Source organism: Ptychodera flava, chromosome 21 (genome assembly GCF_041260155.1).
Source record: "Ptychodera flava strain L36383 chromosome 21, AS_Pfla_20210202, whole genome shotgun sequence".
In the NCBI taxonomy this organism is placed as follows: Eukaryota; Metazoa; Hemichordata; class Enteropneusta; family Ptychoderidae; genus Ptychodera; species Ptychodera flava.
The window spans coordinates 26,595,957-26,619,979 of NC_091948.1; the positions used below are offsets into that span (position 1 = coordinate 26,595,957).

At 36.0% G+C, this 24,023-nt stretch overlaps 2 protein-coding genes across 3 annotated transcripts in view; both read left to right on the plus strand.

The window, feature by feature from the left end:
* The first annotated feature begins 139 nt into the window (after positions 1-139).
* Positions 140-8,748, plus strand: LOC139121865 (alpha-methylacyl-CoA racemase-like). The gene is made up of 6 exons (XM_070687122.1): positions 140-289; positions 1,942-2,245; positions 2,927-3,070; positions 3,706-3,866; positions 4,710-4,902; positions 8,032-8,748. The coding sequence occupies exons 2-6, from the start codon at positions 1,999-2,001 to the stop codon at positions 8,442-8,444; spliced, it is 1,158 nt and encodes a 385-aa protein (XP_070543223.1). The 5' UTR covers positions 140-289; positions 1,942-1,998; the 3' UTR covers positions 8,445-8,748.
* Positions 8,749-10,457: 1,709 nt separating this feature from the next.
* The window catches only part of LOC139121868 (death-associated protein kinase 1-like), a 123,452-nt gene continuing 109,886 nt past the window's right edge, over positions 10,458-24,023 (plus strand). For both annotated transcript variants that reach the window (XM_070687127.1, XM_070687129.1), the window contains exon 1: positions 10,458-10,698. In XM_070687127.1, coding sequence (XP_070543228.1) covers positions 10,637-10,698 — 62 coding nt within the window. In that variant the 5' untranslated portion in view covers positions 10,458-10,636. The remainder of the gene's footprint in view (positions 10,699-24,023) is intronic.

Genomic DNA, 24,023 nt, shown 5'->3' on the forward strand with positions numbered 1-24,023 from the left:
CTAATGTTGAGTATTTGATGATGAGTAATTGTGTTCGACTTGTAACGACTCTTAGCTTTTTGTCGTTCGTGTCGGTCGAAATTTCTGCAAAATCCTTTTTGAATACTTGAAACAGCAGCTGAATCTGAAAACTATCCGGTATGTGTGCGTACGCGTAGCAGACGCTCACATTCCCTTCTACCTGAGCCAAAAACTGACGACTTACTGAGTCATTTATCAGTGTTTTGATCCCAGAGTCCGAAGTATCATCTGTTCGCTGGTTCAAACTCCAACTTTTGCTGGATCACAGGTATTTCAATCTTTAAATGTTCTGCATGTGCTTGTGGTAGTACATATTCTGACACAGTGACAGTCAAAATATTTAAAGACGCACTTCATTTTCATTGCAATATTTGCAATGCATGTGACCGAGAACTTGACCCGATGTAGCCCCGCGCACAGTGCTGTGTGTTCCCGACCTCCAGCCACACGCCGGGAAAACACATCACGGTACGCAGGGCTAGACCCGATGGTAGTCACACCGTTGAGACATTTGTATTTGCAGAACTTGTTGTAGTTATTATTATTATTATTCTTTATTTCAGGCCATAAACCCATACAGTAAAATGTACAAAAAATACAACATTACATCTAAAAAATAAAGCTAGAAAAAACTTAATAAAGAATACTCTTACAATGTTTCCAGAAACTGGACTGAAAATAAGAGTCGGAATTAACACAGCTGCGAATAACAGGGTTTTCGCTTTTCCACAACCGTTCACAAAATGCAAACAACAATTTACGGTGAAGCGAGGTAAAATTCAGAATATTTCTGCTAACAAAGTTTAAACTTATACTTGTATCACGCTTCAGATTAAATATCAATCTCAATGCATTATTGTAGGCTACTTTCAGTGAAGACATTTGTTTGACACTGTAATTACACCAAACATTAAGACAATAAACGCTATATAAAAAACTCTTGTAAAGAGTACACTTCACTTTATGTGAGCAATTGCCAAAATTACGTAAAATAAAATTAGCTCTAGCATAAAAACACCGCAGCTGCCGTTGCACATCAGCATCATCTGTACCTGAAGAAGACATAATATAGCCAAGATACTTTTTTGTACACACAAACTTAAGAGGTTTACCATACAGTAGTACACAGGGTATTCTCATACTGTGAGCTTTCCAGGACTTTGGGAAAATTGCCATACATTCTGTCTTTGCAGTATGAAAGATAATGTCGTGCTGATTCCCATAATGTTCACAAACGTTACTTAGTTTCTGTAATGTTTTAACAGTGAACATTTGACGGTGAGACCGAGAAAATCTAGACACTGAGACAGTAGCGAACCTTTTCTATCCAGGGCATTTGATATACGTGCACAGCACATACAGTACTCTGAGCTGCTTGCCAAGGAAGGAGTCAGACCAAAGAGAACTCAAGCTGCAGTACTGTAGCTCGAGGTTTTGCCTGGGTATTTGGGTCGAACCCAAATACCTAGGCAAGACCTCGAGCTACAGTACTGCAGCGAAGGGAACTCTGGCTCCTTTTTGTTCATTTGTTTGTTGGTGTATAATTTGTTAGTCTGAGTATTTCCAAATACAATAACAACCAATTAACATAAAAATGTTCATGTTTCTCAATGAAGAATAGTGTTTGTTTGTGTACATGTATGTAACAAGTATAATCAATAAATGATACTTTAAAAAGTTTGTAATACAATTCCAAATATGAAATAAAACATACCCCTCCTTTGCCACAAACACTCATGCGTGTCCACCGCCCAGGCTCATACAAAAGCTAAGAGAGAGGCATCGTCTTGATAGGATTATGGTAAGCATTGTTTCAACCGTGGACAGTAAAACAATTCAGTTAAAAAAGAGATTTGGTAGCTGTACAAAGTCAAAAAGATGTCCCTTTGAAATTCATTCGTTCATTTTTGTCATTTCTAGGATTGCTTGGCAGCCATGAATTTTATTATTTCATGAAGAAGAAATCTTCAAGTAGGCATGGCACTGACCGGTATTCGAGTTCTTGAGATGGCAGGTCTTGCACCTGCACCAATGGCCGGAATGATCCTGTCGGATTTTGGAGCAAAGGTCGTCAGGGTTGACCGGGTCAAACAGAGTGACACTGTTGACAGGTTGGCCAGAGGAAAAAAGTCCATTGCAGTTGATGTCAAATCCAAAGAAGGGACAAATCTTTTGAGGAAACTGTGCCTGCAATCAGATGTCTTGATAGATCCATACAGACCAGGTAAATGTCATTGTCTGTATCAATAGTCATTCTATTTAACATGTGTATGAAATGATCATCATCTCTCATCTCAGTGACTAAACATATAATATTTATATCCCTTTTCAATCATACCGGTTTTAAATACTTAACCATTTATTCAAAAGAACAAAATTAAAACGTAAAGGTCAGGGACTTGATGCCAAGAATGAAGTTTGTTCTAGTTTGTAAGAATATTGAGTGTCATAGCTGTTTGTTTTCCATTGAAATTGTAATCTAGTAAGTAAATTTCTTTGCAAGACAATCTGAGGCTGACACAAGAGTATGTTAAGGTAAAAGTTTTTATTCACAAAAGTTAGTTTTTCTTTAATTTATTCATTTTTGTGTACCATTCTTTAAGTGTAAGAAAAACCCGTATCTAAATGCACAATATAACATTATAACTACATTTTATTACCTCCTATAAACATAGATAGACTCCTATGTGTAGAAGCAAAATGTTTTATTTTGATCAGCTTTGCTGGTGACAGATGGTGCCAGGTATTTTTATTTGTTGCACTATTAAAATTCTCCCTTTGACAAATAAAAAACATTTAACATTTCCATTCCCTAGGTATATATCACTTTTTGTTTTTGTAAATATGAGCTCAAAGTACTGAAGGGTACACCTGATTTTTGTAATGTCCAATTCGTTGATTGTAGGCGTAATGGAAAACATGGGACTTGGACCAGATTCTTTGATGAAGGAACATCCAGAGTTGATCTATGCAAGACTTACAGGGTTTGGTCAGTATGGACCTTTCAAAAGTATGGCTGGACATGATCTCAACTACTTGTCTATTTCAGGTATGAGGCAAGCAGGCAATAGGTTTATTACATATGTGACTATGTACCCTCTAGGCCTGAGACCATTTGCCTGATGCCGGGAAGGCAAATGGTCACCTGCCCTAGGGGACAGAGTCCCTTTTTGAAGGCCATCATATATTGATTGTAAATGGCATAAAAAATATATGTAACTTTGAGCACAGATTATGACAATTAAAATGTATGCCACGGAAAAGTGTTGAAGTTGTTTGAATCATAAATTAGAGTCATTCTTTCATTGCATTTGGGTTATCCAAATTCATTATGCCATTGGCAAAAATATGAAAAATAAGGAGAGAGGTATTCTTCAAATGGTATGAAAGACAAGTTTGATGCACATGCAGGGCAAACAGAATGAAAATTACTTTGTTATTGTACATGTCCTCCTGAAACACAGTGTTTAGAAATTTCCGACATCTGTACTTTCACAAGAGAAAATGTACAATACATGTAATTATATTTGTATGTGCTGATCATCCATCGATGGTCTTTTTTTGCCAACTGTCACAATTATATAAATCCTAAAAATACAAAGCATGCTTGTGCGTGTGCATGTGTCCACTCCTGGATCTTTCAGGCTTTAATCTTTAATTCAACATATCCTATGTCTTCACCAGGTGTTTTATCAATGCTTGGAAGGCGGGGAGAGAATCCACTCGCTCCGGTCAATCTATTAGCTGATTTTGCTGGTGGTGGCGTGATGTGTAGTATGGGCATTATGATGGCTCTGTTTGACAGAACTAAAACAGGAAAGGGGCAGATTGTGGATGCCAGCATGGTGAGTAATATACCTGTGCTAGTCAGAGTTGCAGTATTAGATGATATGGAGAGGACCAAAGCAGTTAATAATATACCTGATGAAAAAAGCAGATATGAGGATTTGTTCTATGTCTATGTATCTTTTAATTTTTGTCAACTTTTCCCCCAACATCTACTCTCCCTGTGAGGACAACAGTGACAATAATTAAGCAATAATGCACCCTCTCTTGGTTGTGCATAATGGACCCAAGCAAACTTTGCACTCCATAATGTACTCAGCTTTGCCTCGCATATTATGTTGTGCAAAGTTTGTTTTCATCCATTATGGACCGGGAGGGGGTACATTATCACTATATTTTATAGTTTTGACAATGCCAATGAATTTGTATATGCAGAAAGCATCTAGGGTCACAGTACTAAATAATGGGATACATTACCATTACTAATGTGGGGATCATATCACAGATTTCACTGGTATTGACAAAGCAAATGTGTAGAGTCCAAAAGTGTCCCTCTTAAGGCTTTAAGTGTTGTTTCTAACTTGATACTTTATTCTTTATGACTAAGGTTACTGTGAAATTAACATTGCAACCATATCTTTTATACTGGTTGATAAATTTTAGGTCATTTAAGTTACATACTGTGGTGACTTTGAGTTTCAATAAATCTGACAGATTTCACTTTATCGATCATCAATGGTATCGCAAATTAAGTCACTTTTACATATACAATTTGTTAAAAACATCCTCATAATGAACAAAAATTGTCGTGAAAAACCTACATGTGACTGTGAATGATATTTTGCCTTTGATAATTAAAATAATTTGCGCATCACCTTTCTATAACCTTTTACTGTTTACAGGTTGAAGGTGCAGCTTATGTGGGTAGCTGGCTATGGAGGTCACAAGACATGAAGTTTGCTTGGCCGACCGAAGTCCGTGGAAAGAATTTACTTGACTCTGGAGCACCATTCTATGATACCTACATGACAAAGGATGGTAAATACATGGCAGTGGGTGCCATTGAGCCGCAGTTTTATGCTCTTGTACTGAAAGGTAATTTGTTGTTTTTTAAGCTAAAACTGCATGTGTGTCATGAGAGAAAATGCCGAGAGAGTTTGACCGGTTGACCTCGCTGTTAATTTTATGCAGGAAATTACAATAACAATGCTTGGTCGAATGACGCAGTGCCTTGAGGGTGGGATCACCAGTGGTATATGGGGAGGAGTACCTTCCCGATGGTGATAAGTGGTGCAGATTACCGTCGCCTAGGTGACTGGCGTATACGCGTGCCAATAGACACCTATGGTTGATTTCCTGTTGACCAGTCGGATGGCAGAGTTGCAAATACCTGGACTGAACCATATGGTTTTTTGTGGGTGTCGGTGGTACGTTGACAATATAAGTAAAATGCACATATATTGAGTTTATTGTCTTGTTTATGAGCGGCCAGTATTTCCAACAGCATAAATTATGTGCATTTGCCCTTGAAGGAATAAATAATTTTCGAATAAAACATCGCGAATGTAACTACATTCCTTAAGCTCGACGTACACTTAAGTGCCCCAAAGAATCATGAAATCGCCCGACTTTCGATTGAAGAGATGAGTTTTGCCAAACCGCGTATACAGAAAAGGTGGCAGATGACTTTATTTTTAGAATCATAGACAGTATAGCGAGATGTAAAAAATTTGAAACAGGCTCCCCACCAAACTATCCTAAATGTTTTTGTGTCGAGTTTGTGTTTGATTCGTTTCGAAAATGTGTTCCTACATTCTTATCCGATTGTTTGTGTTAATGAAATGTTTGTTTCGCTTTGGATATTTGTAGAGAAGTTTGGATTAGTGTGTACGGTAATGTTTTGTTTGTGTGGGGAAAGCTTATGGCGAGACGCAGCCGGACCTATGTTGTTACAAAAGTTGATAGAGTCGCCCTTTGACGCTTGCGTTTCGAAACCCGAGTGTGGTTTCTCATCAGTCGCAGTGTAGATTCTTTCCTTAGTTTGTGTTTGTGAAAATTTATTTTAATGCATTTTAGTGGTCTTGCTTTCTGATTAGCGAGGCAAGTATATTAATTTTGGTCACGTTGTGAGTCCGTTTGGTGGTTCGGTTTGTTTGTTCTATACTTCTTTACTTCGGTAAATTTTGTTTTGACTGGTGTGTCTTTTAGATTTTTGCGGAGGTTTGTGAATTTTTAGGCAATAAGTACCACTGCGGGGTACGGATTTTATGTTTATGGATCAAGATACTTACAAGTATCCTGGTTGATGTGCTTGTTCTCGTACATTTTAATTAATAGTTCATTTACTTTGTTTACTGTTTGTTCTGGCTTGTTGTGTATAATACTGAGTGTTACGTAATTGCCTTTCGCATTCGAGTACGTAATCGTTTGTGTTGACAATAACGAAAAACCGACCCTTGTCGAAGGGTTATTTTCCCAAAATTTGTCCAATGTTTGCAAGCTGGTTTATCGCGATTCTTTGGCACGCGACATGTTTTGTTTCCTTGTTTGAAAGGGTATCTCTAGAAGTGCGAGTTTAGAAGCTTCAGATAGCTTTCAAGTTTTTGTTTTTTTGTTGTTCGTGGAGTCCAATTTGACTTTTCTTTGAATTGGTGTTGTTGCGATTGTTTGTGTCTCACGATGTAGCGTAGTCACATTATACGACTTTATTTGTTGAAATCCTGAGGTGGTTTTATTCTGTTTGGTTTTGTTGGTGTCCGAATGAATTTTAAGGCTTTTGCCTAGTACTATTTTTCGGAGTTTCATAGTTTGAGCGATGATAGGTTGTTGTTGAATTTCATGTTGTTGTCGGTTTTTCTTTGGAAATAGCTGATTTATTTCCACGGCCATGTTTTCTGTTACGTTACTGTGATTGTTTATTTTGTATTTAATGTTGTGTTTCAGTTGTTTGTTATGTGTACGATTTTTGTTATTTCTTTTAAGTGTTTGTGTGTTCTATGTCATCTTATCGTATTTTTTGGTAGTTCCCTTTTTGGAGTATTTGGTGGCCCTGAAAAGGGCCACTTGGTATGGGTTTTTGTTAGCGCTTGGCGCGTTTGTTTGGCGATAAGCCTAGCTTTTTATGCTTCTTTTCGCCGATTCGATGTGCTTGGTGAGTAGGTGTTTGCCGCCTTCTTGTCACTGTGTGTGCTTACATGGACAGTCTGCATAGCCCTTGAATGTGGTCTCGATTTTGATCAAACTTACAATTTAGGAGTATATATCAAAACTGATAAATGATTTATGTGATTACTGTAGCTATAGATAGGCTACATTCAGGACGGGCAGCGACGGGCAGTAATTAGTAGGCAAAACAGGTGGTTTTCACCGTGGGCAGAACTCGGTGCAATGATACTGAACATTAATAGTAAGCCTGTCACCTTGAAGGTAATGCTGTAGGTGAAACAAGGACACACGATGGTACAAACAACACCACAAGTGAAACGTACACACAGAAATACACGCGTTCCTACGTTGTGCCCACCCGGGCCACGCGATTAAAATATGACTGATACTGCTGGATAGTGTTAATTGGGTCGGTAAACAGTCAATTAATAGTTTAATTGACTACCTGGGTGATTGGCAGGTCGTGTCCAACGACGCATATGCAAAGCAGGCCAAAAGACAAAAGCCCCCAAAGTTATTGACAGCTGGCCAGGGGTCACCATGAATACGTAATGAAGCTTCACTACGCAGAAACTGCGTAGTCAAGCCCTTCTTAACCGGTCAAACTCTCTCGGCATTTTCCGGCATGGTAGCAAATGCATCGTTGAAGTCTATGGTGCCTTTTTCAATTCTATTCAATTACTTTGTTTAGTCAACTTTACTTAAATTTTTTTGGCAATCATTGTTGAGAAATGTTGATTACTTCACAGAGTGATAAATGATTCATGTTAAATGCTTTCTGATTTTGAATACAAGGGCAATTTGTTTTTTATTATCTCAAACAAACAACGTGTTCAGAATGCGTGTAATTGTTTAAAGGAATTTAGATTTGCTGAACACTTGATATATTTAATCACTGAAATGGTATTTTCATATGTAGGATAATAGTGCAAATTATGTATTTTTGGTTGAACATTTGACAATTGTGAGCATTAAGATAATTTAAATATGAATATTGTTAACTTGTTTCTCCCAGTATTTCAATTGATGAGTTTCTTTGAATTTCTCCTCTCATTTTAGGCCTTGATCTCACAGAGGATGAGTTACCTGGAAGTCAAATGGATGTAGAACAGTGGCCAAAGGTCAAAGAAGTCTTTGCAGAAGTCTTTGCAACAAAAACACAGAGTGAGTGGTGCTCAGAGTTCGACTCCACAGACGCATGTGTAACACCAGTGCTGTCACTAGAGGGCGCTGCCACTCATCCGCACAATGCATCAAGGGGAAGTTTCTTCATGAATCAAAACAAGAAATATGAACCCAGGCCAGCGCCACGGCTGTCTGCAACAACAGGCATATCAGGTGTAAAAGCATCTCCTCTCATTGGGCAGCACACCAAAGAAGTGCTGCTTGAAGCAGGGTTTTCTGATGGGGAGATAGCTCGTCTTGCAGACAATGAAATCATTGAAATTTCGGACTATGATGAACTAGATTGATGCAGAGCATGAAATAAGAGAGCATTTAATGATAAAAGTAAAGTTTCACTAATGTGCATGTAATTCACATTGATCTGCAAAATCAATGTGATGTTTTCATGTAATTGGGCTCAAGGGTATATTTTAATGGAAGACTCACCTGCAAATTACTTTATATGGTTCACCCAAGCTTCGGCATTAGTGGGAAACTATGCTGTATTTTGTACAGCTTTTTATGAAAATTTATCTGAAATAGTACATGTAAATAAAATCACCATAGATATTCTACTGCTTCACTGAATAAAATATAGTATCATCTACAATACGTCTGTCTTATTGACTTAATTCGTTTCAATTATATCAATCTCAAGTGATCAAGTGTTCCAGACTCTTTTAGTGTTGTTGCTGAATACACACCTGTGAATACTGCACCATTCTGTTTTGTCCTCCTATTAGGAGACAGTATTTAGGTATGGTTGATTCTAGAAACTCCTCTGACACCATAGAGTTTGCAGATTTCTTTCTTCAACTCGTGGACAGCATTGTAAGGCAGAGTGGCCAGTATTTACACAGTTGCATGTATTCTTAAATCAATTGAAGAGACGAAGCGTCATGCGGCATAAGTGATCACAATAAAAAAATAAATTGTGTTATAATATATCTATAGATATGAAGATTGTTAATGATAAACAAAAACCCCCACCTATCATTGACTGTCTACAGACAGTGGAGCAATACTGTAACTGTGATTGTCATACACATTGTGTCTGTGTCTGGTATAGTTTATAAACATCAGTATTGTTTGTATGGTATTTATGTAGATCTACTATGATGATAGCAAAGTCATTCTTGTTTACAGACAATGTTCATGCTTATAAATTTACTTACAATATGAACAGTGTAAATATTTATTATGACCTACTATGCCTAGTGACCCTATAAAGTGGCAGATTTTTTCATCAGCTTTATCTCTGAGCATTTTGACGAACCATGTACGACTTTCAAAGGAGAACAATGGACTGAAATCACATAAAGAGTCAATGTTAACAACCTCTAATGCAAGTACCAAGGATTGAGGACTGCCGCTTTTTAGTTGTCATCTGCATTTGCATTTTTATTATGTATGTATGTACAATTTCACATCATGAAATTGTTCCATCAATTTTGCTTCCTACTTATAAAGGTTTTTAAAGTTTTTTTCCCCTTTGATCAGAGCGTGGCATCTACTGTTGAATCTATCCACTCAGTGTCAATTTGTCAACAAGGCCTCCTGTTCTTTTTTGTATTTCTCAGAATACAGTCACAGTATATTTTCTCACGGTCCCTCCCTGGCACAAATCGGTAGCTTACTCGGTGAAAAACAAAAGCATATGTTCAAGTCACTGTGAGGGCACGCTCTGTTTGCAAAGGAAGAACCTGAGTTGAGGAACTGTGCATGGACAACACAACTCTGTTCTTATTGTAAGCGTATTGGGGGTAAGGAAAATCCATGGTTACTTGTCCAACAATAATCAGCCCATCTGTATTACGCAAAGGTATGATCAAAACAGGGAACAAAAATAGGTTGTGATAAAGGCGGGTGTTTATCCTACAGCACTCTCTACTTTCAAAATGATTTGACGACAGCCGTCGCATTGTAGTATATCTATGACGCAGACCTCCCGAACCAAGCAGCAATAATTTTGCCCCTTTTATGAATATTATCAAAGTAGTAGGTCCCCTGGCTGAGTCTATGCTACAACCAACTGGACTGGGTCCTGTTGGTCCAATTACGTCTGGCTACATTTTTTCAGTAAAAAGGGTAAATCTATTGTGAACTCTCGCGCGTATTTGAACGATTACATGCGCACCCTTTATCATCCCATTTCGCCTTCAAATGGCGAGAAAGACCAAAATAACAAATAAATTTCCAAGTAGCTCATTTCAAAGATCCCGCTGTCATGAAACAGGATTAGAGTAGGCGTGAACCTGTGAAATGTAAACGAATGGTCGTGAGCCAGTCAATACTCATTTGCATAATTGGTTGTCCTGGGTTCAAAGGCCTTCCATACGCGGCAGAGGAGTACGAGCTCGATCGAGCTCACCAAAAATCTTCCATTTCAGCAAATCTGCAGCTTTTTGTAAATGGATGACGTGAAGAACTGGTAAATGAGTAAGTTAAGTGAACACAAGTGGTAAAATCCGTTCGGGGACGGCATTGTAGCGCTGAGAAAATGGCCACGTTCAGAGACGAGCCGGTGGAAACATTCTACGAAATCAAAGAAGAGATCGGCAGGTAAGACTACGTACAGTGAGCTAGCTTCCGAAAAAGTATATATATATGGTAGTAGCGTTGACGATTTCCTTGTTTACCTCGAGCGATCAACTCCGGTAAGAAATATAAAAGGCGTTGAGATATTTATTAAGCTGATGTTACTCCAACTTTTGAGTTCAAGTCCATGAAAGCGGGCTTTTAATTTCGCCATGAACGTGTAACGGCCGTTCTCGTCCGCGTATGTACGTGGACTTCACCAGTTCGCATTCCGGGCAATGTCAGTTGCCACTGGCTTTTACATTTGTCCGCTTTCAATACTTTCTGTGTTGACTTAGTGGCTCACGGAGAGTTTGCCCGAATCAACTGTTTACAATGCAAGCAAAAATCAAGCAAGCTCAACAGTCAGAGCAGGGTCTTCCCTCTAGCTGAGAACGCTGCCCGAACACAACCGTGTGACAGCAGACCTGATCAGGGCCAGCCACAGTTCTCCTGGGGGACTGCGCGGCCCAGCACTATTTTTGTCTGACATTTCAGAATTATTTGAACAATAGGACGGGCGATAGAGACCTTGCTAATGGTATCTCAAATACCTTTACGGGTAGTATTTTCCCGCTAATGATGCTTTGTTTTCATTCAATAACCCCTAAACGTAAAATAAAAGATTGACAAGGCTCCAGGAAAACAACCTGTTGTTAGCACCGCTGTATGTGCGAATCATCTCAATTATCATGCACGATTATGGCAGTTAAACCAGTACACTGCACTGGTTCTCCGAGTTGTACGGCTTGCAATGCAAGACAATCATTCTGAACACATGTAAAATTACCAGGGTTACTTCAAGTAATATTAGACAGATATTTGCTACCGCGTTATTTACCCATTATCTTTTTTTCTCGATTGACACCATATCCATTCTTTCAACGAAATCAGATTTCGATGAACCCGGCGCTGACGTCAGTCAGCTTGAATTTACGAGCCTGAATTTATGAATTCGACAAGTGTGTATCGTACATTCTGTGCTAAGACATTTCATTCCAGAATTTTATTGCCTGTCTGTATGTCAAAATCATTACAATTCCGAGAAAGGCGTAATAAGCAGGATTTGTAACGTTCACACTTCTGTAAAAAAGATTGTACTCTCACAAATGTAAACAATCAATTGCCTTGCGTGGAACTGACTTCTGTAATTTTTATTGTCACAGTATATGTTTGTACTAAATTCCAATAGTCATTGTTCGCACTGTATTAGATGTGTTTATATTCCTTTGTGTAGCAATGTATTGACTCCCTGACTGCATTCTATGACGATGTTTCAGTCGATTCCCCAGCTTTGGTGGCCTTGCACATTATAGTATAGTCCGTGCTACCATATGCGTACACCATGACAACTGCCAGTGACAGATGGTGTCTGCATGCGGTCCATTATATGCCTACAGAGGCACACATTTCAAAAAATGAATTCACTTTATGATTCTTTGCTGCGATAACAATGCACGCATTTATCAGGTGTAAAATAAGACTTCCTGTGGACGACATTAATTACTTTGATTTTTGGCATAAAGCGCCTTGTCACTAGCAGATGGCGTGACCTCTGATGGATTCTACCACAGTACAACTCACAGAGTATTGATTAATCTGATATTCAATACAATATCATTCTGTAAATATATGCTGTGATAAAATAAAAGTAGGTCTATATGTATATGAATGAGTAAATATTGTTTTAACAGAAAATCGACATTCACTTTCAACCAGATGAGTTCAATAAATAAAACATTTACTTTGTTTTAGTTGTCTGCTAATAGCTTACAGAACCAACATTCATCACTGCTTTAGAAATTTAAACCAAAACTTATGTCACAATGAATCATTATTAGGGTCACCTTGGGGGGGAGGGGGTTCAGCTGTTCTGTTCATTTTTAGCTCCGCTGTCAGAGACGCGGAGCTTATCAAATAGGCTGATTCTCCGTCGTCGTCGTCCGTCGTCCGTCGTCTGTCAACAATTGCCTTCTTCTCTGAAACCGCAAGTCCGATTGCTTTGAAATTTCATATGCAGTTCACTTGGGGTGACCTCACTTAAGTTTGTTCAAATCGCGGTGAAATTTGCATATTTGTATTTTTGGGGCATTTTTTGGTGTTTTTGGTAAAAAAATCTTCTTCTCTCAAACCGCTTGTCCGATTGCTTTGAAATTTCATATGCAGTTTACTTAGGGTGACTTGAGTCAGATTTGATCAAATCATGGTTAAATTTGCATATTTGTATTTTTAAGGCAATTTTTGTCATTTTTGGTAAAAAAATCTTTAAAAATCTTCTTCTTTAAAACTACCGGTCAGATAGCTTTGATATTTGGTACATATGTCCCTAGGGATAATCTATTTCAGATTTGTTCAAATTTTGCAGAAATATGCAAATTTGCATTTTTAAGTCAATTTTTGCCATTTTTGGTCAAAAATGTATTTCTCAAAAAGTACTGGTCTGATAGTTTTGAAATTTGGTATACAGGTTTCTATAGATGAACTAAGTAATATATATTGAATTTCTGATGAAATCTGTAATTTTTTACTTTTGGGGCAATTTTTGCCATTTTTGGTCAAAAAATGTGTATTTCCAAAATTACTCATCTGATAGCTTTGAAATTTGGTATACAGGTTCCTACAGATGAACTAAATGATATTTATTGAAAGTATGATGAAATCTGCAATTTTATATTTTCGGGGCAATTTTTCCATTTTTGGTCAAAAAATGTGTATTTCCAAAACTAATCATCTGATAGCTTTGCAAGGTAGTATACAGGTTCCCACAGATCACCTCAATGATATTTATTGAAATTATGATGAAATCTGCAATTTTGTAATTTTGGGGCAATTTTTGCCATTTTTGGTCAAAAAATGTGTTTATCAAAAAGTACTGGTCTGATAGCTTTGCAATTTGGTATACAGTTTCTACAGATGAGCTAAGTAATATATATTGAATTTCTGATGAAATCTGTAATTTTGTATTTTGGGGCAATTTTTGCCATTTTTGGTCAAAAAATGTGTATTTCCAAAACTACTCATCTGATAGCTTTGAAATTTGGTATACAGGTTTCTATAGATGAACTAAATGATATTTATTGAAATAATGATGAAATCTGCAATTTTGAATTTTTGGGGTAATTTTTCCCATTTTTGGTCAAAAAATGTGTTTCTCAAAAAGTACTGGTGTAACAGCTTTGAAATTTGGTATACAGGTTTCTATAGATGAACTAAATTTGATCTTTTAAATTATGATGAAATCTGCAATTTTTATTTTTGGGGGCAATTGTTGCCATTTTTGGTCAGAAAATTTTATTCTCACAAATCTACTCATCAGATAGCTTTGGTTGACATGTTCTTAGGAATGATCCAATGTGATATATTCAAAGTATGATGAAATCTTCAATGTGTATTTTTGCAGCTTATTTTAGCCACTTTTCTCCGGCCACTGCATTGAGCTATCAAAGATTTCCACCTTCTTCATCAACATGTGTCAAAAATAGTTATTCTCTACATAAACACAGCGGAGCTATATCGGCCGCTAGGTCGCTTGTCTTATTGAATGTTCCAAGTTTAGCCACAGACATTTGTCTGTATGCAAGTTGCAACAGGATGTAAAGATAACAGGAGTGTGTGTTTTGTTTGTCTGGAGAGATTAGACCTGGTTTTCTGGAAAGGAAGTGCAATCCTTTTTTGAAAGGTAAAACTTAGGACAGTAGAGGGGGAGGAAAGAAATTATCATGACTAGCGCCTTAGCTGTTCTTACACTGTGTATGTGTAACAGCCAACAGATAAAGTGAAGCATTTGACAGCCTCACCATAGCCTGCAAAGACTACCAGGAGGTACAGGTATCATACCCCATTGCACGGGATAGAGGGACGTGCCCATTGGTATGTTCACAGATCCCGGCTAACTATGGTTTGTTGTACAAAGTAGTTTGATCAGCATTTTGTTTACGTCAAAAGTCACCATGGCAAAATTTTAAACAGAAAAAAATCTTTTATGTTCTGACCATGACAAGATTTATGGAGTACTAGCTTTTCTGTTTGTACTGAAGATACCTTTTCAATATTGTGGTGGAAGGTACAAGTAAAATTTGTAAAGCATCATGGAGCAGAAATAAAGATTGTACTATACTTGCAAGAAATTTTAGAATTGATATATGGTGGCTAAGACAACGCCACATAAGTTTTCTAGTGTTTTCCGAGGGAACATTCCAGTTGAGATATGCATATGCAATTGATTCTATGCAGATTTTATTACTAATATCTACAAATTCATAATTTATGTTTATGTATATTGAGCTATGTAGATTCAACATGGCGGATTTCGATTTTCAAGTTACGTTTTTTCTGTGTAAATTAATAGCATATACAGGCATCTCAAGTGTTGATTCAAAGACCAATCAAACGCATCGCCAGGATATGTAATCCTAAATCTGAGCCTGAATAACGTCGTTAATTGTCAGATAATCTGGCTGCAGCCATTAAAATCAATAAAAACAATAAATTATTACATCACCCATTTTAACAGTACATTAAAAAGATGTTATCTTGCTTATTCAACCATGATATCATTTTGCAAATATGATAGTGTAATTACATTTAAAATACAGATAAATAATGCATTACTTATTTGCATATGCCTTTTGAATCCAACTCAGCTGATAATCTCTTTTTACATCAAAATTTTTTTCAGCCTTGGAAATACTGATTTATTTGCATTTGCTTAACAATTGAAAATCGTGAACTAATTAGTATTTTGCATATCAAATGTGTTCTTTGTTTGTAAGTTTAACAAATTTCTGTTTATTCGACCGTGTAGATTAAGCAATTTCAAAATTGTAAACAAACAAAATACACTCTTCAGTACAAGATGCGACACATGTATCTAGTTTCTATCAATTCCCCTTAGTTCAAATAAGGACCGATTTTAAAATAAAAGGCAATTTTATTGGAGACCTTTGTACATTGTAAATGCTGGTCACATAGAAACATACATGGCAGACTATCTAGGGTTGCATCGCATAATGTGCAACTTAGTTAAACTCTGATTAATTAGAATTGCCAATGTTAGAGAAAATTTATTCAGATATCATTCAGGATTATATCCAGGTACTTCTGTTTCACATATTTTCACGTCCAGGTACAGTCGGCCAAATACCAAAGTGATATAGCCAAATAATGCGTACATTTTAGGCATTCTACAACAATTTTATCTCCCTAAAAATTCCCCAAGCAATGATTTTTATCGCCGACAAATTATCAATGTCAGGTCTGGAATTTCTGATGCGATCTTAATCATGAATTTCTCATTTGCATAAGAATTCCCAAATTTACTTATGTTCTTTCGATGATGAAGTTGTAGATGACAATCGCACATTTGTCAATACATAATCATAAAGAATATGACACCAGCTTATCAGTGGAGTTTATCAATATCAAATATAATATGTGGAGGCATAAAGGGCACAAAGATACTAACTTAAGGTGACTGGTTTGCGTTGCATATGCTACATGTGCAATATGCTTCCATATGAAAAGGCCATATGTCAAAGCATGTGATCTGTTTGATATGAATATGAGTGGTTGAAATTTTGGCATTTAACCGTCGTGTGACTTTCCTGTTTAAAAGAAAAAAAAAAAATGTAGCCTTTCATAGGGTAACATATTTATTAATCCAAATGTGTTTTCCTATAATGCATCATTGAATTTGAACTTGGAGAATGTAGTGGTAGCTGTTGTGTTTTTGTCCTTTTGAGGACGAAATACCTCCAGAAATTTTGGTTGGGGAAAATTAAACATTTTGTTCATAGTACCGGTAATATAGCCAGCCAGCAGGAAATGTAATTATTTTGTATAGCTGATTCCAATGACGTCACTGTAACATCAATGTGCAAAAAATAAATATTTGTCAGAAATTTAACAAGATTTGAAAATAATGGCAGAAAAGAATGATGAAAATGCTGCCCTGTTAGTTCTATACAGTTATGGAAACTGTAAAAATAACATGTTAAAGGCTCAACTACATGCTGCATCACAAGTAGTCAATGTAATTGTAAAATGGCCAAATTTCTGTCAGTATAGGTGCCAACTTTGTACACATTATGTATATTTAGCAACAAATCTATGATTGCATTCAGTGTTATGGAAGCAGAATGGTTTTTATCAATGGTTCAACTGAATGGCCGATTTATAGTGACATCACATTTCCCATCATTAATATGCAAAAATAAATATTACTGAAAATGGAAACAAGATGTTTTGAAATCACCATTGATGGCATTGGCATGATTGAAATTTAAACCATCACATAATCCATGGGTGTGACCACGGGCTGCAGTAATGGAGGCTGGTACACTAGGACAAATTTTTACATGAATGTCTGTCTGTAGTACGTGTTGCAGAGGCATTTCTGTATCTTATCTACCAATTTGATCATGTCTATTGTGGGTCATTGTCATTATTGGTGATGCAGAAAAGTGTAGGTGAGCAAGGTCAGGTGTTAGAGATGTTGCCATGGTCCCAGTGAGTGTAGGCACAGCAAATGTACATTTTTAGCATAGCACTGTTCGTCAGAATTCAATGTGTCTGCAGGCTTTTAAATTTCTAAAACAATGCCATCTTATGTGAAAACAAAGGAAACTATGCAGAACATGTACTGTAATTAGCAAACGTCACTGTTTACCATGACTGAGGACAAAGCACATAGTGTCCTTCCAATTTCCAAAACAATGGTGCACTCTCATGTCTGTCAAATCATGGGTGTAAAAAATAGACACATCCATGGTCAAATGGAGGAAAGTCCATCCGTAGCCAATGCAACACAATAGAACGGTATAAACAGCTTGTTTGTGAGAGTCTTATAATTATTCATATAAAATATTCTAACAGTAACACAACAAAATGATCATTCTAGACTGATCAATGTTCTCAAGTTTACTGATTCCACCAACAGTGAAAGCTGATCAATATGTGGTGCCTACCTTTGACCATGAATCAGCTGATATAAACAGGTCATGGCAGTCTCTGGTGAGAGAATGTACCTATCAGTATTAGTCCGTGGGCTGGAGGGGCCCACCGTGCACCCCCCCCATAAACCTACTACATGGGTATTTTTTTGTTCTTTGGGATCTGCTGAACTAGAAAAAAGATGTTAACATTGGATATTTTGGGATGCACTACCTGTCTGCACTGGTTTTTGATTTGTATGTACCGCAAAAAATGGCGAAAAATGGGTAGGGGTAAGGGGTACTATATCCTCCCCTAAATTGAGTAAACAAGCATGAAATAGCACAAACCTTACATTTTTGGAAAGCTCAGATACTGCTCTTTCTAAGGAATACCAACTTTAGCAAAATTAATTTGTGTACATAGAATAGGACGACTTTAAAATGAATTTTTTTGACAATTTTGAAATTTTTACCCAAAATACCATGTAACAATTGTGATCTACTTTTTATTAAGCAAAATTTTCACAACTTTTTGTGTTTAAATTATTCATTCCGACATATTAAACAAGAAAAAAAGTGTTAACATCAGATATTTAACTATACACTACTTCTCTGGCGTCAATTTTGAATTGCGTGTATCTGTATGGGGTGTGCAAAAGCTAGGGGTAGGGGTACAACATTCTTTCCTTGATGAAGTAAACTGGCATGAAATGGCATATACCTTATAGTTTTAGAAAGCTTAGATACTGGCCTTTCTAAAATGCATAAGTTTTTAGTAAAAAAAATATGACGTCATAGAATTGGATAACTTTAAATCGATTTTTTCTGGTAATTCAGCAATTTTAACCGGAAGAAAATACGATAACTATTGTTTCCTCCCAATGAAGCAAATCAAACAGATTTATGGATGTTATTTACTAATTGCAATGTGCTGAAGAAGAAAATAAATGTCAAAATTGGGTATTTACAATCCATTATTGTCCCTGCTCACTCAAATTGCAAGTTTTGCTACATTGGTATATCGTGAATGGGCATTTTATTGTTATGCAATGAACTAATGCACAGCCTTAAAAAGAAGATTTTAAAACGCACACACATAGTCATATTGCCATTTTCTCCTTAAAGTAAATAGATTGTTGATGACTGTCTATTTTTATAATTTACTTTTTAAATATTTTCTATGAAATAATTTTGATAAGACATATTTGGAAAATTGTGTATGCCTCCTTGTCTTACTTATACAGCAAGCATTACTAACAATCTATTAGGCCGTGGGCTAGAGGGGGCGTCTACGTGCACCTCCCCCCCCCCAACCGCACAGGATAACAAACCTGTATTTTTCAGAAGCCTTGGGATCCCTAGAATAAGAAATAGGATTTTAACAGACCAAATATAGGGACTCAATAGCTGTTACGGTCATGTTTTGAAGGGTGCCGCAAAATCACGATTTTGTGACCCACATGGATTTTTGTCAAACCTGTCTTCATGTACGTCATCTGCTGAGCTTACTGTTTAACATGACCTGGCTTATGGGGTATCATTAGAAAGGTGATGTATTCTTCTTGATAATGTTATATAGCAATATGCAATATCTTCTATAGTTTTTATGAAATAGGGCCATGATTTACCCCATACCCCAAAGTTTATGTCGCAAATTACTGTCAAAACTAATCTAAGTTCTACCAATTATTTACCTAGACATAATACAAAGGGTAATGCTGTGTATTAACTTTGTGTTATTTGCTACAGGTACATGTTAGAAACTGAAATAAACTTTTGACAGAAAAAATATTGGGATCCTGTAGCTGTAACAGTCATATTTTGAAGGGTTCCGCAAAATCACAGTATTACTGAATCACATTCGTTTTTGTTAAACCTGTCTTCTTGTAAGTCTTCTGCTGAGCTTATTTTGAACATAAAGAGGCATATGCGATATCATTTGAAAGTTAATTTACTTTTCTTCAAAATGATATATTGCAATATGCAATATCTTCTATAGTTTTCATGAAATGAGACCAAAACTTACCCCATACCCAAAGTTTATGTCACAAGTTACAGTCAAAACTAATGTCAAATTCTACCAATTATTTTCCTAGACACTTTACAAAAGGCAATGCTTTGTGTAAAATATATTTTATTTGGTACAAGGACATGTCAAAAATATGAGTTAGACTTTAACAGACAAAATATTGGGGTTGAATGACTGTTACTTGCATGTTTTGAAGGGTACCGTGAAGGCAGAGTATTACCGATTCGCATATGTTTTTGTTAAATGTGTCGTCTTGTAAGTCATCTGCCGAGCTTACTTCTTACCGTAACCTAACTTATGGGCTGCAATTAGAAAGACAATTTATTTGGCTTTAAAATGACATATTGCAATATACGATATCTTCTATAGTTTTCATGAAATGAGACCAAAACTTACCCCATACTTCAAAGTTTTATGTCGTAAATTACTGTCAAAACTAATCTTAAATTCTACCAATTATTTACCTAGACATTATACAAAAGGCAATGCTTTGTATCAAATTGTTTTATTTGATACAGGTACATGTTAGAAACTTGAAATAAACTTTTAACACAAAAATATCCGGATGCTGTAGCTGTAACAGTTATATTTTGAATGGTACTGCAAAATCACAGTATTGCCAACTCGCATACATTTTCGTTAGACCTGTCTTCTTTAAGTCGTCTACTGAGCTTATTTTTATTATAACGTGGCAAGTTGGGCATCATTAGAAAGTTAATTTACTCTTCTTTAAATGATATATTGCAATATGCAATATCTTTTACAGTTTTCATGAAATAGGACCACAACTTACCCCACACCCCAAAGTTTTATGTTCCAAATTACAGTCAAAACTCATCTCAAATTCTGCCAACTTTTTACCGGGACATAATACAAAGGGCAATAATTTGTATTAAATTTAGTTTATTTGGTACAGGTTCATGTTAGAAACTTGAAACGAACTTTTAACAGAAAAAATATTGTGATGCTGTAGCTGTAACAGTAATATTTTGAAGGGTACCACAAAATCATGGTATTGCCAACTCGCATACATTTTTGTTTAACCTGTCTTATTGTAAGTCATCTGCTGAGCTTTTTTTTAAACATAAGTTGGCTTTTGGGGTATCATTAAAAAGGTTTTTTTCCTTTGATATAACATATTGTTATATACAATATCTTCTTTAGTGTTCAGGAAATAAGACCAAAACTTACCTCATACCCCTAAGTTTATATTGCAAATTACTGTCACTACTGATTTCAAATTCTACCAAGCTTTTACCTAGACATATTACAAAAGACAGTGATTTGTATGAAATTTGTTTTATTTGCTACATAGACATGTCACAAATATGAGATAGACTTTTAACAGACAAAATACTGGGATTGAATGGTTGCTGCTGTCATGTTTTGAAGGGTACCGTAAAGTCACAGTCTTGCCCACTCGTATGTGTTTTTGTTAAATGTGTTATCTTGTAAGTCATCTGATGAGCTTACTTTTTACTCTAACCTATCTTATGGGCTATCATTGGAAAGACAATTTTTGCCAGAAAGCAACCGACATATTGTAATATGCAATATCTTCAATAGTTTTCATGAAATAGGACCAACACTTACCCCATATCCCAGATTGGCAAACTGCAAAGTTTTAGAACAGATGTAGTTTGCAAATCAAACTAAGGGCTGGGGTGATGAGATGTTTGCTATTTCATTACAACTTAAGATGATATTACAATATTACAATGCATATTACAATATGTCAGTCGCTTTCTGGCAAAAAATTATATCAAAGGAAAAAAAGCTTTTTAATGATACCCGAATAGCCAACTTATGTTAAAAAATAAGCTCAGAAGATGACTTACAATAAGACAGGTTAAACAAAAATGTATGCGAGTTGGCAATACCATGATTTGTGGTACCCTTCAAAATTTACTGTTACAGCTACAGTATCACAATATTTTTTCTGTTAAAAGTTCGTTTCAAGTTTCTAACATGAACCTGTACCAAATAAACTAAATTAATACAAATTATTGCCCTTTGTATTATGTCCCGGTAAATAGTTGGCAGAATTTGAGATGAGTTTTGACTGTAATTTGGAACATAAAACTTTGGGTGTGGGGTAAGTTGTGGTCCTATTTCATGAAAACTGTAAAAGATATTGCATATTGCAATATATCATTTTAAAGAAGAGTAAATTAACTTTCTAATGATGCCCAACTTGCCACGTTATAATAAAAAATAAGCTCAGTAGACGACTTAAAGAAGACAGGTTTAACGAAAATGTATGCGAGTTGACAATACTGTGATTATGCAGTACCATTCAAAATATGACTGTTACAGCTACAGCATCCCGATGTTTTTTGTGTTAAAAGTTTATTTCAAGTTTCTAACATGTACCTGTATCAAATAACAACAATTTGATACAAAGCATTGCCTTTTGTATAATGTCTAGGTAAATAATTGGTAGAATTTAAGATTAGTTTCGACAGTAATTTACGACATAAAACTTTGGGGTATGGGGTAAGTTTTGGTCTCATTTCATGAAAACTATAGAAGATATTGCATATTGCAATATATCATTTTGAAGAAAAGTAAATTAACTTTCAAATGATATCGCATATGCCTCTTTATGTTCAAAATAAGCTCAGCAGAAGACTTACAAGAAGACAGGTTTAACAAAAACGAATGTGATTCAGTAATACTGTAATTTTGCGGAACCCTTCAAAATATGACTGTTACAGCTACAGGATCCCAATATTTTTTCTGTCAAAAGTTTATTTCAGGTTTCTAACATGTACTTGTAGCAAATAACACAAAGTTAATACACAGCATTACCCTTTGTATTATGTCTAGGTAAATAATTGGTAGAATTTAGATTAGTTTTGACAGTAATTTGCGACATAAACTTTGGGGTATAGGGTAAATTATGGCCCTATTTCATAAAAACTATAGAAGATATTGCATATTGCTATATAACATTATCAAGAGAATACATCACCTTTCTAATGATACCCCATAAGCCAGGTCATGTTAAACAGTAAGCTCAGCAGATGACGTACATGAAGACAGGTTTGACAAAAATCCATGTGGGTCACAAAATCGTGATTTTGCGGCACCCTTCAAAACATGACCGTAACAGCTATTGAGTCCCTATATTTTGTCTGTTAAAATCCTATTTCTTATTCTAGGGATCCCAAGGCTTCTGAAAAATACAGGTTTGTTATCCTGTGCGGTTGGGGGGGGGGGGGGGAGGTGCACGTAGACGCCCCTCTAGCCCACGGCCTAATAGATTGTTAGTAATGATTACTGTATAAGTAAGACAAGGAGGCATACACAATTTTCCAAATACGTCTTATCAAAATTATTTCATAGAAAATATTTAAAAAGTAAATTATAAAAATAGACAGTCATCAACAATCTATTTACTTTAAGGAGAAAATGGCAATATGACTATGTGTGTGCGTTTTAAAATCTTCTTTTTAAGGCTGTGCATTAGTTCATTGCATAACAATAAAATGCCCATTCACGATATACCAATGTAGCAAAACTTGCAATTTGAGTGAGCAGGGACAATAATGGATTGTAAATACCCAATTTGACATTTATTTTCTTCTTCAGCACATTGCAATTAGTAAATAACATCCATAAATCTGTTTGATTTGCTTCATTGGGAGGAAACAATAGTTATCGTATTTTCTTCCGGTTAAAATTGCTGAATTACCAGAAAAAATCGATTTAAAGTTATCCAATTCTATGACGTCATATTTTTTACTAAAAACTTATGCATTTGGAAAGGCCAGTATCTAAGCTTTCTAAAACTATAAGGTATATGCCATTTCATGCCAGTTTACTTCATCAAGGAAAGAATGTTGTACCCCTACCCCTAGCTTTTGCACACCCCATACAGATACACGCAATTCAAAATTGACGCCAGAGAAGTAGTGTATAGTTAAATATCTGATGTTAACACTTTTTTTCTTGTTTAATATGTCGGAATGAATAATTTAAACACAAAAAGTTGTGAAAATTTTGCTTAATAAAAAGTAGATCACAATTGTTACATGGTATTTTGGGTAAAAAATTTCAAAATTGTCAAAAAAATTCATTTTAAAGTCGCCCTATTCTATGTACACAAATTAATTTTACTAAAGTTGGTATTCCTTAGAAAGAGCAGTATCTGAGCTTTCCAAAAATGTAAGGTTTGTGCTATTTCATGCTAGTTTACTCAATTTAGGGGAGGATATAGTACCCCTTACCCCTACCCATTTTTCGCCATTTTTTGCGGTACATACAAATCAAAAACCAGTGCAGACAGGTAGTGCATCCCAAAATATCCAATGTTAACATCTTTTTTCTAGTTCAGCAGATCCCAA

Bases quoted from the DNA above. Each gene is read 5' to 3' on its own strand.
- LOC139121865 (XM_070687122.1), top strand. From the start codon at position 1,999: ATGGCACTGACCGGTATTCGAGTTCTTGAGATGGCAGGTCTTGCACCT. The intron at 2,246-2,926 runs GTAAATGTCATT...CGTTGATTGTAG, and splicing joins GATAGATCCATACAGACCAG to GCGTAATGGAAAACATGGGA. The intron at 4,903-8,031 runs GTAATTTGTTGT...CTCTCATTTTAG, and splicing joins TTATGCTCTTGTACTGAAAG to GCCTTGATCTCACAGAGGAT.